The sequence below is a fragment of the Pelodiscus sinensis genome, chromosome 1 (genome assembly GCF_049634645.1).
Source record: "Pelodiscus sinensis isolate JC-2024 chromosome 1, ASM4963464v1, whole genome shotgun sequence".
NCBI lineage: Eukaryota > Metazoa > Chordata > Testudines > Trionychidae > Pelodiscus > Pelodiscus sinensis.
The window spans coordinates 86,299,558-86,314,051 of NC_134711.1; the positions used below are offsets into that span (position 1 = coordinate 86,299,558).

Below are 14,494 nucleotides of genomic sequence, written 5' to 3' on the forward strand. Positions count from 1 at the left end.
TTTGTTGGCAGCAGTTCATAGAGAAGCTGACTTGGCTCACACATTGCGCTAGATATCCTCCAGCGTCTCCTTTTCATATTGGGAAAGAGCTTCTTCCATTTGGGGACGGCAGTTGTGGAAGAGCTGTGCAGTCATAGGGGAGACTTGCTGAGAGAAAGGCATTGTGGGAGAGACCCCGGGTGTGACTGGTTCTCTCTGGAGCCGGAGGGCCCACCCTGGAAAAGAACTGAGCTTTTCATAGCAACCGTTCATGGATGATTTCTGTAGCCCGTGCCAGTGAGTGTAAGATAGAAAGGAGGACTCCTTCCCAAGCAGGGTTGTTGTGGAAGATGTAGGCATCCATTTTCTGCCTTTCTTTCCAATAGGAACCTGGCCTAAGAATCAAGCGCCCAGGACTACACCACCTCTACCTCCTGCACCCTGCCTTTCCTACCCTCCTTTTGGACCTTACCAATGTAACAGACACAGTGATTGCTTCGGCCAGTAAGTACGCAAGGGCATGGAGTGCTTCTTAGTCTCGTCTCAGAGGAAAACTGAGGAAGGCCAAATGGATCTTAAACTCCCTTCCCAATTCTGAAGGAAAAGTTGGCTGTGACATGGGCTGGGGCCTTGCCGTGCTTCAGAATAAACAGGACCCTTGGTGCCCACGAGACTTAGGCCAGCCACAGAAAATTAGTGAAAACGGCAACCAAGGTTCAACTCCCCAGTCCTTCTCTTGCCTAACACCACGTCTATTGGTTGACAAGTAGAAAACCCACCCAGTCACTCTTTAAAAGATGATAAACACTAAGGGCCTGATTCTCAGTCCCAGACTGGTTTTACATGGAGTAGATCCATTGATTTCAGAATTCGTAGTTTACATCAGTTCAAGGGGAATCAGACCCAATCACCTTGCTGCCCCCCGTTACTGTGCCCTAAGTAGTCACTTATTCTGTGCTATGTGGTAGAACCTGCTTTACTTCCTCCTCATTCTTTTGAAGAGGCAAGTGAAAGTTAAGTGCTTTGTTTAAATATTAGTTTTTCTTTGATGGTTAAACCTGTGTTCGCCCTTGTACAAAATTATGCAATTGGAAAAGTGGAATGTGGGAGTTAAAACTACCTCCTAAGAGCATCAGATGGACACCCAAGGGAGCATACCAGACCCAATGGCCTGTCTGCTATTGCAGGAGACAAGATATTGGATTAGATGAACTGGCTTTGAGTCTGGTATGTCAGGAGACGGGGCCCAGTGCTAGTTATACCACAACCAAGTCTGCTGTGATATAATACTGTAGTTCTAATGTTCATAGCACCGTTGAAATAAATGACTGCCTTGGAAGTAAATGTAAACTCATTGCTGAAGCAGGGAATTGGAGATGATTGTTCCTGTGTTTTGTTGACATTCTATACATTATGTGGCTTTGGACAAGTCTGTTACTCCTCGGTGCCATTTCCCTCTCTAAAATGATTAACATGCCTACTGTCCTGAGGATGAGCTCTGTGTAAGCGTATAAGCTTGTCTCTCTCACCAGCAGAAGCTGGTCCAATTAAAGATACTCTCACCCATCTTGTCTCTCTAAAATGCCTCCTTCCTAGAATGCAGAGGGTATTTAATGTTTGTAAGGTGCCTTAAGATGTGGGCATGGGAGGCTCTGTATAGGCCCGTTACATTATGTAAGCGTGTTTAGCTGCCAGCATGAGACTCAAAAATGCTAGTTGAGTTGCAAACTTCATATTGTTATCCGCATTGCAATTTATTTCTTCTGCAGATTTTTATCTTCAAGATTTTTTAATAGAAAGATCCAAATATATGGGAGCCTAAAGATCCACAATCTTTACTCAGGGTCTGTCGACACTGCAGAGTCAGAGGTGTGACTGCAGCACATGAAGCCACACTTGAGCTAGCTCTGATCCAGCTAACTCCAGCATCAGTAGCAATGAAACCGTGGCAGCACAAGGTGGGACCCTGTGTGTGTATTCAAGCGGCTAGCCTGTGCTTCACCGCTGCTGTTATTGGAGCCAATGAGACCAAAGCTAGTTGGGGGGTGGTGTGCATGTGCTGCAATCACACCTCTGATTGCAATGTAGACAGAGCCTCCAGACATGACTCACTGAAGTAAATGGAAATCCTGGTAGAGTGAAGACTGTAAGTTTTTGCCTGAAGGGTAATTTTCTCAATGCTCTCCTGTATTTTCTCTCCTTTTCTTATCAATCAGTTGGAATTAACGATCTCCAAAAAGATGCATTTTACATCACCATGACAACAAGCTCTACTTCCGAAAACCAGCTGGGCCTCCTAGTGGTCAGCAAGCTGGGCCTGCGGTGGGCCATGCTCACTCAGAGCCGAATGGTGCCGCTGATGGAGACCACACCAAAAATCAGCCGTGGGGAAGTGAGGCGGTTCCTCTCCAGGCTGAAGTTTGTTGATTTTCCTCACAAGGTGAGATGACTCAGAGGGAATCCTTTTCTAAGTCGGGGGGTGGAGAGTCTAAGGGTGGAAGTCTGCTCCCCTCATGGACAGATCCTCAGGGATCTTTTTGGGGCAGGATTCCCAGGATGTCCTCCCTTTGAGCGTAAACCACGTGGACTGTCAAGGTCTGAACATGCTTTTATAGGTAGGGTATGATGGACTGCAGAAGTCTTGGGAGCAAGGCAGGGACAGGGGATGATAGTTGGAGAGGGGCACGGACATGGGGGTGTCGGTGCAGGGGTTCCCGGCCTGGGCTTTGGGCTAGTAAGTCCTGACTATCAGCCATTTCTCTCTCTTTTTCCAGTTCTAGCACATTGGCCCCTCAGATTTCAATAGCTGTGGATGTGTGGCCTGGGTGGGGTACGGAGAGCTGGTCGACGATTCCTCAGGACATCCTCAGTGCCCAGAGAGTGGGGATTGAGCATGCTTCCCATCCCTCTGCTTGTGATGGAACAGCAGGGACAAGTTTGCCATTGCCAGATACTGCCACTGGAAGCAAACCTGTGTGACCCCTTCCCCCACATCCTGTCTGCATGCTTCCTTCCAGGTAAGGTAGTGATGAGAAGGCAGAGGAGGTAGAGCTGCAAATAGAGACGTGTGTATATTTTTGTATGTTTTAACTTATGAACTGGTTCCAGGAAGCTCCCATTTACATCCAACCAGCATTTCCTGCCATTCTGCTGTAATCTCTCTATTTTTGTAGTAGAGTCTCTGCCTGGCTTATCTATGCCTGGGCTGGTCATAGAGGCCCTGCCAGCTGTCCTACCTCTCTATTTTACAGTCACCAGGGCACTCCCCTTTTCCATGTCCTGTTCCCAATCTCCTGAACCATCCAGCCCTCGGGGACATTGGCAGGTTGGGAATATGCTCCAGAGGAGGCAGGTTCCACATCCCCACTCTTAACTCCAAGCCTGTCAGTTTCCCCTTCCAACTCATTCCCCATTCCTGGGTCATACTTTCTCCTTGCTTTGTTTGCGGGCCCGTACTCCATAGAAACAGCAGTACTCACAATATCACACCATTTGTATCCCTAAGCACTTATTTTAACACAAATGCACCAGATCCTGAGGTATAGGAAAGTGCAGCCACTCTGTGCTGTGCCTCTAGCAGATTCTGGCCTGGATATGTGGCCCCGGGAACATTTCACTACTGTGAAATGGTTCCTTAGATGGTGTCAAATCCTTTCTCCGCCCCTCCGCCCCCGCTTCCTGCATAGGAGAAGGGCCTGGAGGCCAGGGGTAGAGCCAGGAGACCCTTTTCTGAACTGATCCTCAGCTGCAGTTTTGGTCCCTTGTGGCCATTACCAGGTGGCATAAGTTAAAATAATCCGAAGGCTGCTCATGACAATGGGGACATGTGCTACTCACAGCTGCCACACAATCAAGAGAGGGTTAAGGAGGGTTTTGTATTACCGCTCTTCCCCCGTCTTCCTCCCAATGCAAAAGCCAGGATCTGTCCCAGTTCTTTGAAATGTAATCTCTCTGTCTCAGGACATGTGACAGCCTGTGCTGTGATTCTGGAGCGGGTATATGAAGCCTCCTGTGACATAGTGCCAATGCCCCTGCTAAGTCTCCCCACTGCAGGGTGCCCTTGTATAGGAACTGGTTTCCCAGCATGCCTCTCTGGGGCTGGCCCTTTACACAAGTGGCCAGTTGGCTCCCACCTGGTGCATTTCTCTCTCCTCCAGCTAGTTTGTCCCCTTTGTTTTCCTCCAGTTTTTCCTTAGTGCTGAGGAGAGGGCACAGCTTGGCACCCCCTTTTAAAGGGGCACATAAGCCCTGGGTGTGGTTGGCTCTGTACCCTGGGTTCTTGGCCCAGCTCCTCATTGCTTGTTTCTCTTGCCCTCTCTCCAGTGAAATGCTTCTGTGCAGTCTCTTCAGGGGCAATCCCGAGGCTGGGCCTCGGGCCTCTCCTTATCCATGCCAGAGCCTTTGAACATGTTGCATATGTTTAATGGTATTTGTGTGTAAATAGCTTTGTAAATATTAGCACAACTGTAGCAAGGAGCTCTGGTCCTGGTACCTGCCTGGCCTTTACTCTCTTCTGAATGGACATGGTGTTTATATGTATTAGCTGGTTTGTAAATCGGGCTGGTTGGTGGTGGCTAAATGTCTAAGTACCAGTGGCTGAGTAAGCGAGTTAGTTAAAGGGATGTGCTTCCTCCCCCACACCTTGCTGGGAAAAGCTGGCAATGTGCTACGGGACGGAGTAATTTTCTTGAGGGTCATCCTTAAACTCCTAGGCCTGGTAGTCAATGTCTAGTGATGCTGATTCCCCCATAATGTGAATTTCTCCCCTGCATTCCTACTGTGAATAAAGACTGTCTGTATATTTGTTGGAAACTATGAAATGCAGTGCGAAAAATAAATATCATGTATGACATCCTCTTTATGTGTGACCCTTGTTTTCCTTAGCCTGGGAGGGAAACTGTGTCAGGACGGGCTCCCTCAAGGTCATTTGAGGAATGAAGAACAAGCAGGACCTCACCACTGTACCTCTGAGGGGACTTTATGGGAATGAAATGGGCAGAGGTCCTGCAGTGGGAAAGAATGGAGCAAAGAACACAGACAGGAGCCCCAAAGCGAAGGGGGTTATGGTGTACAGTGTAGAGGAGAGCCTCAGGGAGACAGGAGTAGACAGGACTTGGACAGAGGTGATGGATACTACAGGTGATGGATGCTTTGAAAGAGGGATTGGTGGGTGAAAGAGGGAAGAGGTAAATGGGAGATCGTGGGAGGCGAATGCAGAATGGCACCCTTTTTCTATTCCTGTTCCACTGGGAAACTCCTGGCTGACAGTGATTTCTCTGGCTGTTTTGGGGGAGGGTCAGAAGCCAGTTAAACATATAAGGATTTTGATTGTAAAATGCAAAAAGATGATTTGAAAAATGTGTTAGTTAAAGAGATGTGCTTCCTCCCCCACACCTTCCTGGGAAAAGCTGGCAAGCCACTACCGGATGGAGTAATTCTTTTGAGGGTCATCCTTAAACTCCTAGGCCTGGTAGTCAATGTCCAGCGATTTCTCTGGCTGTTTTGTGGGAGGGTCAGAAGCCAGTTAAACTTAAAAGGATTTTTATTGTAAAATGCAAAAAGGCGTTTTGAAAAATGAGAACAATTCCAAGTTGTGTGGCAAATGGAGCAGGGCATGCGTAGCCCAAATCTCAGAGGTTTATTAACTTGGAGGTAAAAATGCTGTGATATAAAGGAATGCTCAGACTCTCACGGTTATAACTGCTCACAGCCTGATGCTGTACTCACTAGATGTGCCCATTTCATTTTTGTGATACTGTTGGCATTGGAATGGGTCTCAGAGCACCCCCGGTGGCAGCGCAGGAGCCTTGGGATACAGGTGGCATAACAGTTTCCTGTAAAAACAGCCTCTGCATTTACCATTCATGACCGATGTGATAACGTTGCCCTCAACAGAACAGACCAGCTCCAGAGGCACAAGCCACGATGTCACTGAATATCCCTGCCATGCTGCCCAGAGACACGGATAGCAGTGAACCCATGCCTTCCCTTTCTCTCCCCCTCCCTCCAGAAGTGTTAAAGGAACCAGAACCACAGCAAACTTTGTTAACAATGGTATTAGTATTTGGTTGAGAACTCGATCTTCTTATCGCTTCCCAAGCAGCCTGCTCCCCCCTCCCTAGCAGTGATCTTCCCCAATGGACTCATCTAGCTCCAGCTCAGGTTCCTGGTGTAGCACTTTCTGCTGCAGCTCAGAGTAGAAGTCAACGCCCTCTGAGACGGAGCGGAGAGGCTTGTCTCGCTGCTGGTAGTAGCTGCTTATCTGCTCCCTGTGCTGCTGCATGAAGCACTGGTGATGCTGTGACTGGTCCTTGAAGCTCCCATCATAGCCTTTGATATGGTTACGCTTGAACTCCAGCACAGTCTTGGTGTAGGTGTTGAGGGTGGTGACAGCAGAAGCCATGCAGCAGGTGAAGGAGGCCCAGGCCATGCTATGAGAGGGGAAAGAGTACAGCATACGCAATGAGGATCTTAATGAAGTCCTCTATTGTCGGAGAAGTGTGTCAGGGTCAAGAAATGAACCAGATGCATTGCAGGGAGCTAATGGACATCAACTAGATCACTGTTTCTCAACCTTTTTTTAAAAAGTACCCCTTTAAAAAAAAAAAAAGTACTTCCAGTACCTACAGCTTTCAGATACACAATTTTTTTTTCTACGATTGCCACACATTTGTTTAAACAACTTAATCTTAGCCGGGTGGGCGATGACATTTTTGGGTGTAAAAAGTACAAAAATAATAAAGCGCTGTAAAACTTAAAACAAAAATTCAGTTTTCTCCAAATTTTAGTTTTGTTGACGTACCCCCCAGACTTCTCTCGAGTACCCCTGGTTGAGAAACACTGAACTAGATAGATCAAAGCTCTAGCTCTGACCCAAATGGTTCTAGAGCTTTATCCTGCCTCCATTACCCCTCCCTTCCTGCCCCCCTCCCACAGTGGGGGAAAAGTGTTGATAGCTCTGTAACCTACACTACAGAAAAAGATGTAGGGGAAAATACCATAAGAAAAAAATAGATGCAGCATGAGAAAATGACAGGAGGGCTCTGGAAAACCTGCATCTGGAAAACATGATGACAAGGCAGACTCCATAGAGTAATAGGCCAGCCAGGGAGATCCCGAGGCTCTTATTTATTCTGCAGTCCTCCTCAGTTACATTAACCACTATCTATAACCTTGTTGGACATGTTGCTTGTTTTCAAATAGCTTTTGATATGCTTTTTTCGTAGGATCACTGTAGAAAGAAAATCACCCTTCATATTCAAGTTAGTTAATGTTATGTGCACTGGCCCCAAAAAAACCACCCAAAACATAAAAAGCTGTGTATGTCTGTCTAGGTTTGACACTGCAAGATTTTCCAAGGAATAAATATTCAGGACTCATCATGGGTCCTTGGGGATACCTGCCCAGCATGCAGTTGTAGTTAAACTGAAAAAAGGTATTTTGGAGAACATCATAATGGACAGAATAATATTAATCATTTGTGTTCAGTTTTGATCATATTACTTTAAGATAGACTTGAAACTAAGAAACTCCTGATCAGAGCAGCTAGGCTTGAGAAGGAGAAATATGTAAATAAGGTTGTTTAGTGTGGCAGACGTTAGGGAGCTGATCAGAGAAGAGATTAAGAAGGGCACAGTGAAAACTGATCAGGCCCTCTTTTTTTATACTGTGCAGTCTTGAACTGGGATTGATTAAAAATCCCTTAGTGTTAATGACAAGTAAAATTGAAACCAGTGGAAAAAAATACTTCACACAGTAACCAGTCAGTGGAATACAATGCAGAGAAGATTCCAAAGCCAAACATTGCAACTAGATTTAATAAGGCCTGGATCATTTTATGGCCCATAATGTAGTTCTGGTAAACTAAACCCATGCTTCAGGCTATTTGCTGATTACTGTCTGGGTCAGGAAAGAATATTTCTGCCTCCCTTTTAGCTCTGCAACATAGCACCACTGGCCAGATGTTTTTATTAGAGTTCTCTGTCCCTCCAGAACATTAGGTACTAGCCACTGCTAGAAGAAGGACCCCAAATTTAAGGTACCAGTCACGTCTGAAAGATTTTGTATTCTATTTGTCCCCCGATCCCAGAATTTCCCAACACCTCTTTGAGCCATACCCAGGGACTCTCAAAACAATATTAGAGGGACAACTTGTTGCCTATTTTCAGCTTAAATAGGTGGTTCCTGTTAACCTGTGGAAGAGACAGTGCATCCTGTGATTCTTGTCTGTATAGGGCCAATAGTGAGCAGTAGGCACTGTGCTCAGTATCTTGGATGCACGAGTGCCAGCTGCATTAATACATGTTCGCTACACTTATGAAAATCCTCTTACGCCGTGGTGATGGGAATTTGTAGAGCTGTCATACTGCTGCATATGGAGAAGTAAGTTGGATTTAGTATTAAGGTGTTTATGGTCAGAACTGCAGGCCCATCATTGCAGAGAAAGTGTAATAATGGAGACTGTGAAACCACGAAAGAGGGATTCTGCAGAATCATTTTGATAGCACACCTGGCACCCCTCGTGGGTGGGTGCAGCCAGCCATGTGGGATATCATGGTAGGGATGTTAAATTTAGTTTATCAACTACTCAATGGATTTTCCATTGACTAGTCAATTAGTAGATAAACAGGGGAGCTGCAGCAGGGTTATCTCCTGGCCCTGGGAGCTAAATCCAAAGTGGCTCTGCCTTTTAAATGTATTAAGAGCAAGGCTCTTAATACATTTAAAAGGCTGAAGTGCAGTGGGGGGACCCAGCGCAAGCTGGGACAGTTGATTCCCAGCTTGCACCAGGTCCCCCCGCTGTGCACCAGCCTTAACTGTAAAAAGGCTGGAGCACAGCTGGGGGACCCGGCGCGAATCGAGAATCAGCTGTCCCAGCTCGCGCCAGGTGCCCTCCGCTGCTCTTAATACATTTAAAAAGCAGAGGTGCAGCGTCTAGGACTGGGCGTGAGCCAGGAATCAACTGATTTCCGACTTGCACCCAGTTCCTGCTACCCCCCTGCTTCCCTTACCCTCCACAGAGATGGTGCTTGGGGGAACCAGCTTTTACGCCAGCTCCCCCCAGCACCAGCTCCTGCTCCCCCGACCTTGCTGCCTCTGATAGAAGGTGTGGGGGAAGCGACTAGTCAAGGGACTAATCGATTATCCAATAAGCTTTTGCTTATCAGATAATTGACTAGTCACTTAAATCCCTATGTCATGGGAGGCTGAACCCTAAGCTTGCACCTGTTTATATTAAAACTGAACTGAAATGTTGAGCTGGAAGAGACTTCAAGGGACCGTTCGACCAGCACTGAGGCAGGATCACGGAAACCTAGAGCATCTTTGACAGATGTTCATCCAACTTGTTCTTAAAATCCACAGCCTCCCTTGGTAACCTATTCCAGAACTTAGCTACCCTTATAGTTGAAAAGCTTGTCCTAATATCCAACCTCAGTCTCACTTGCAGCAGAGTAAGCCTATTGCTCCTTATCCTACTTGATCACCATCCTTATAACCCGGGCTCGACAAACTATAGCATCTACTCGCCCATGGCAAGTAGATTTCAGCCGCGCGCCCCGCTTACCGGCGACGCACGCATGCGCAATGCGGCTCTTGTGCATGCGCAGTGTGGAGCTGGCAAGCAGCTTTCACCGCCGTTAGTCAAGCCCTGCTTATAACAGTCCATTATATATTTGAAGTCAATTAGAAGACTCCCCTCTCTGTTTTTGTTTCTCATGACCAACCATGCCCAGTTTGTTTTTCATTTTCCAGAATTGATAGGTTAGGTTTTCTAACCCTTTTATCATTTTTGTTGAAATAGGAAGATCCGTTAAACAGTGGAATGATTTCTCAAGGTATCTGGTAGAACCTCCATATCTTGTGTCATTTAAAATGGGACAAGACAAAACTCTGGGGACTACATGTTTCAGGGAGCAATCCTGCATAGAATCAGGGGAATGGACAGGATGAGACCTAATGGTCACCCTCCATCACACATTGAGGCAAAGACAAGGATGGCAAAGCAGCAGCCCTGATGAAGCTATACAGGAGCTGTCTTTGGGGGTAAAGGGGCTAAGTTGGTGCATTTGGAAGGGGTGGACTGTGACTGAGGCCTACAGCCAAAGGGATGTGAAGGGAGCTTCACAGTGCACATACTAGAAAGCCCAGCCATAGTCCCACGAGTGTGGTCTCCAGTCCTCTGGCCCCAGATTGACAGTCGCTTGGAAGACTTGTGAATACATCATGTGAGCCACCATCCCCAGCAAACCTAAAGCAAGATGACAAGAAGGCAAAGTTGTCCTAGCACAGCCGAGGGCCAGGTGCTTTGTTGGTCTATCTAGGAGCTAAGGTTTAGGACCAAATTCATCCTTCTGCTCAGCAGGTTCAGCAGCTAACTAACCTCTGCCCCTGAGCCCTGTTCCCCCTCTCAATGTCATCGTCTTTCCTCTGATTCCCCCTTATTCTCCCCAACTCTGGCCCTTTTGCCTCCCCTTCCCACCCCCACCACTGATGCACTGAGGCTAATGAATGTATGAGGTCTTGACCGCACTAAGGACTTCTTGAACCCATTCCTTGATGAGCGTCATTCCCTGCCCAGGGCTGCTCATGCTACCACCCAAAAATGCCTTCATGAGCCCATGCCTGTAACTGGGGCACCAACCTGACAGCACAGAGGAGACTGCAGCAAAGGCATTGAGCTTCAGCCCACAGACTGGATTCCCTGTGTACAGCAGTTCAACCAGCAGTAGGATGAAACTAATGAGCAGCAAGCTGATGTAGACCATTTCTGACCCCAGTGACAGCCACAGGATTCCTGCCACAAAACAGGAAAGAAGAGAACTCTGTCAGCATAAATAAGGGTCATGACCTGCCACAGCCCTCCCTACCCTGACCCAAAGGATTCCCACCGTAAACTGGGAAGAGAGAGAAGACTCCAGATGTTCCCCACTGAACAATGCGGAGCGAATACGAACATCAGCTGAAAAGAATGCGGCTGTTCTGCAGGGGTGTCATGCAGCCTGTGAAGATGGCCTGAAGAGAATGTATGTACCACTTACACCTTCTAATTAGGGTTTAAATTATATGCATAGGTCTGACGTGGGTCCTCTACACAGCTACCTCTAGGGCAGCTGAGTAGAATTCAGAAAACAAACTTATGCCCAGGGGCCTGTACCATCTCTGTTCTCATATCTCCTGCCTCCCTGACCCCTGCTCTAACCACTACTACTACTAATACACATCCTCGCCCTCAAATTGAGCTGTACCTTTCATGCCAGGGAGTGGAGAGGTGGCTTTAGAACTGTCAAAGAGTTCAAACAGACAGAGTCTGGTGAATTTCAGCTACACTCCCGCCTTCCCCCAACATACCTACCTCTGGCATGACCCTAGGTCAGGAGCTATGGGGAGAATGCAACATAGAGCCTGTATGCCACCCAAGGAGCCTTCCCTTCACCATTTCCAAATGGGAGAGGACCAGTTGCGTCCTGAAGTGAAAAAGGGATGGAATACAGCCAAGATTCCCCCGCCTCCCCCCCGGGCCCTATTTTATATTGTACTATATAACAACAACAGCTGTGGCTGTTGTGTGAAGTAGGAGATACACGGTACACTACCCTAACTTCTAGAGACGTTATTTTACTCTCCTACAGGATATTCTAAGCTATTCCAATTACACTTATGGTCACTAATTGGGATTTGTACAAAACTATTTGAAAATCAAACATTCAGGACCTCTGTCTCATCCCCTGTGCAACTAGGAAGTTTGGAATCTTAGCCATGTACTTGACAGGTGACATCATAGTATCACTCAGGAGACCAGGAACGCATGTTCCAGAAGCTTCTTTTCAGCCCTGGCTAAATAACAAGGCTGGAGCTGGATTGCCTTCCAGCACAGAAGCTGTACTAGGAGTCTGGCTCTGAGCCAAGAATGTGAGCTCCCACTCCTTGGGCTGAGGAAAGTATATAGGAAAAGCATGAGCTGCCTTGTAAATCTCAAGCTAAAGAGGGCTCAAGACTGCAGGTGCCCATCTCCTTCCAGCTACTACTCCAGTGAAAGAAGCGTGAGCTTTAGATTGTCCCCAAATCAGCCACAGAGACCCAATGCAAAAGAAGTTGAGAATGAGCTGTTCTCCCTAGTTTACGGTCTGGCTACGTCTAGACTGGCATGATTTTCCGGACATGCTTTTAACGGAAAAGTTTTCCGTTAAAAGCATTTTCGGAAAAGAGCATCTAGATTGGCACGGACGCTTTTCTGCAAAAGCACTTTTTGCGGAAAAGCATCTGTGGCCAATCTAGACGCGCTTTTGCGCAAAAAAGCCCCGATCACCTTTTTCACGATCGGGGCTTTTTTGCGGAAAACAAATCTCAGCTGTCTACACTGGCCCTTTTGCGCAAAAGTTTTGCGCAAAGGGACTTTTGCCCAAATGGGAGCAGCATAGTACTTCCGCAAAAAGCACTGATTTCTTACAGTAGGAAGTCAGTGCTTTTGCGGAAATTCAAGTGGACAGTGTACATAAGAACGGCCATACTGGGTCAGACCAAAGGTCCATCTAGCCCAGTATCCTGTCTACCGACAGTGGCCAGCACCAGGTGCCCCAGAGAGGGTGGACCGAAGACAATGATCAAGCGATTTGTCTCCTGCCATCCCTCTCCAGCCTCTGACAAACAGAGGCCAAGGACACCATTTTATCCCCTGGCTAATAGCCTTTTATGGACCTAACCTCCATGAAATTATCTAGCTTCTCTTTAAACTCTATTATAGTCCTAGCCTTCACAGCCTCCTCTGGCAAGGAGTTCCACAGGTTGATTACATGCTGTGTGAAGAAGATCTTTCTTTTATTAGTTTTAAACCTGCTACCCATTAATTTCATTTGGTGTCCTCTAGTTCTTCTATTATGGGAACTAATAAATAACTTTTCTTTATCAGCCCTCTCCACACCACTCATGATTTTATAGACCTCTATCATATCCCCCCTCAGTCTCCTCTTTTCTAAACTGAAAAGTCCCAGTCGCTTTAACCTCTCCTCATATGGGACCTGTTCCAAACCCCTAATCATTTTAGTTGCCCTTTTCTGAACCCTTTCCAAGGCCAAAATATCTTTTTTGAGGTGAGGAGACCACATCTGTACACAGTATTCAAGATGTGGGCGTACCATAGTTTTATACAGGGGCAGTAAGATATTCTGGGTCTTATTTTCTATCCCTTTCCTAATAATTCCTAGCATCCTATTTGCCTTTTTGACCGCCACTGCACTCTGTGGAAGTTTTCAGAGAACTGTCCACGATAACTCCAAGATCTCTTTCCTGATTTGTCGTAGCTAAATTAGCCCCCATCATACTGTACGTATAGTTGGGGTTATTTTTCCCGATGTGCATTACTTTACACTTATCCACATTAAATTTCATTTGCCATTTTGTTGCCCAATCACTCAGTTTGGTGAGATCTTCTTGGAGTCCCTCACAGTCTGCTTCTGTCTTGACTATCCTAAACAGTTTGGTATCATCTGCAAACTTTACTACCTCACTGCTTACCCCTTTCTCCAGATCATTTATGAATAAGTTGAAAAGGATTGGTCCCAGGACTGACCCTTGGGGTACACCACTAGTTACCCCTCTCCAATGTGAAAATTTACCATTTATTCCTACCCTTTGTTTCCTGTCTTTTAACCAGTTCTCAATCCAAGAAAGGACCTTCCCTCTTATCCCATGGCCATGTAATTTACACAAGAGCCTTTGGTGAGGGACCTTGTCAAAGGCTTTCTGAAAATCCAAGTATACTATATCTACTGGATCCCCCTTGTCCGCATGTTTGTTAACCCCTTCAAAGAACTCTAACAGATTAGTAAGACAGGATTTCCCTTTACAGAAACCATGTTGACTTTTGTCCAACAAATTATGTTCTTCTACATGATTCGCAATTTTATTCTTTACTATTGTTTCGACTAATTTGCCTGGTACTGAAGTTAGACTTACCGGTCTGTAATTGCCAGGATCGCCTCTAGAGCCCTTTTTAAATATTGGTGTCACGTTGGCTACCTTCCAGTCATTAGGTACGGAAGCCAATTTAAAGGATAGGTTACAAACCACAGATAATAGCTCAGCAATTTCCCATTTGAGTTCTTTTAGAATCCTTGGATGAATGCCATCTGGTCCCGGAGATTTGTTAACATTAAGTTTTTCTATTTGTTCCAAAACCTCCTCTAATGACACTTCAATCCGGGACAGTTCCTCAGATTCATCACCCACAAAGGACGGTGCAGATTCAGGAATCTCCCCAACGTCCTCAGCCGTGAAGACTGAAGCAAAGAAATCATTTAGTTTCTCCGCAATGGCTTTATCGTCCTTGATTGCTCCTTTTATAGCTCGATCATCTAGGGGACCCACAGGTTTTTTAGCAGGCTTCCTGCTTCTAATGTATTTAAAAAACATTTTGTTATTTCTTTTTGAGTTTTTGGCTAGCTGTTCCTCAAAATCTTTTTTTGCTTTTCTTATTACCTGTTTACACTTGATTTGACAGTGTTTATGTTCCTTTCTA

At 46.3% G+C, this 14,494-nt stretch overlaps 2 protein-coding genes across 6 annotated transcripts in view; one reads left to right on the forward strand and one right to left on the reverse strand.

The window, feature by feature from the left end:
• Window positions 1-4,836, forward strand: part of FAM234B (family with sequence similarity 234 member B) — a 43,543-nt gene extending 38,707 nt beyond the window's left edge. For all 3 annotated transcript variants that reach the window (XM_075934990.1, XM_006110408.3, XM_025178618.2), the window contains 3 exons: window positions 366-483; window positions 2,196-2,419; window positions 2,754-4,836. In XM_075934990.1, the coding sequence (XP_075791105.1) occupies window positions 366-483; window positions 2,196-2,419; window positions 2,754-2,759 (348 nt within the window). In that variant the 3' untranslated portion in view covers window positions 2,760-4,836. The remainder of the gene's footprint in view (window positions 1-365; window positions 484-2,195; window positions 2,420-2,753) is intronic.
• Window positions 4,837-5,522: 686 nt separating this feature from the next.
• Window positions 5,523-14,494, reverse strand: part of GSG1 (germ cell associated 1) — a 35,437-nt gene continuing 26,465 nt past the window's right edge. For 2 of the 3 annotated variants that reach the window (XM_006110409.4, XM_025178696.2), the window contains exons 4-6: window positions 10,622-10,774; window positions 10,117-10,228; window positions 5,526-6,410 (exon numbers count right to left, since the gene is read on the reverse strand). In XM_006110409.4, the coding sequence (XP_006110471.1) occupies window positions 6,098-6,410; window positions 10,117-10,228; window positions 10,622-10,774 (578 nt within the window). In that variant the 3' untranslated portion in view covers window positions 5,526-6,097. Of the gene's footprint in view, window positions 6,411-10,116; window positions 10,229-10,621; window positions 10,775-14,494 lie in introns of all 3 variants that reach the window. The other variant, XM_025178670.2, reaches the window with a different exon arrangement.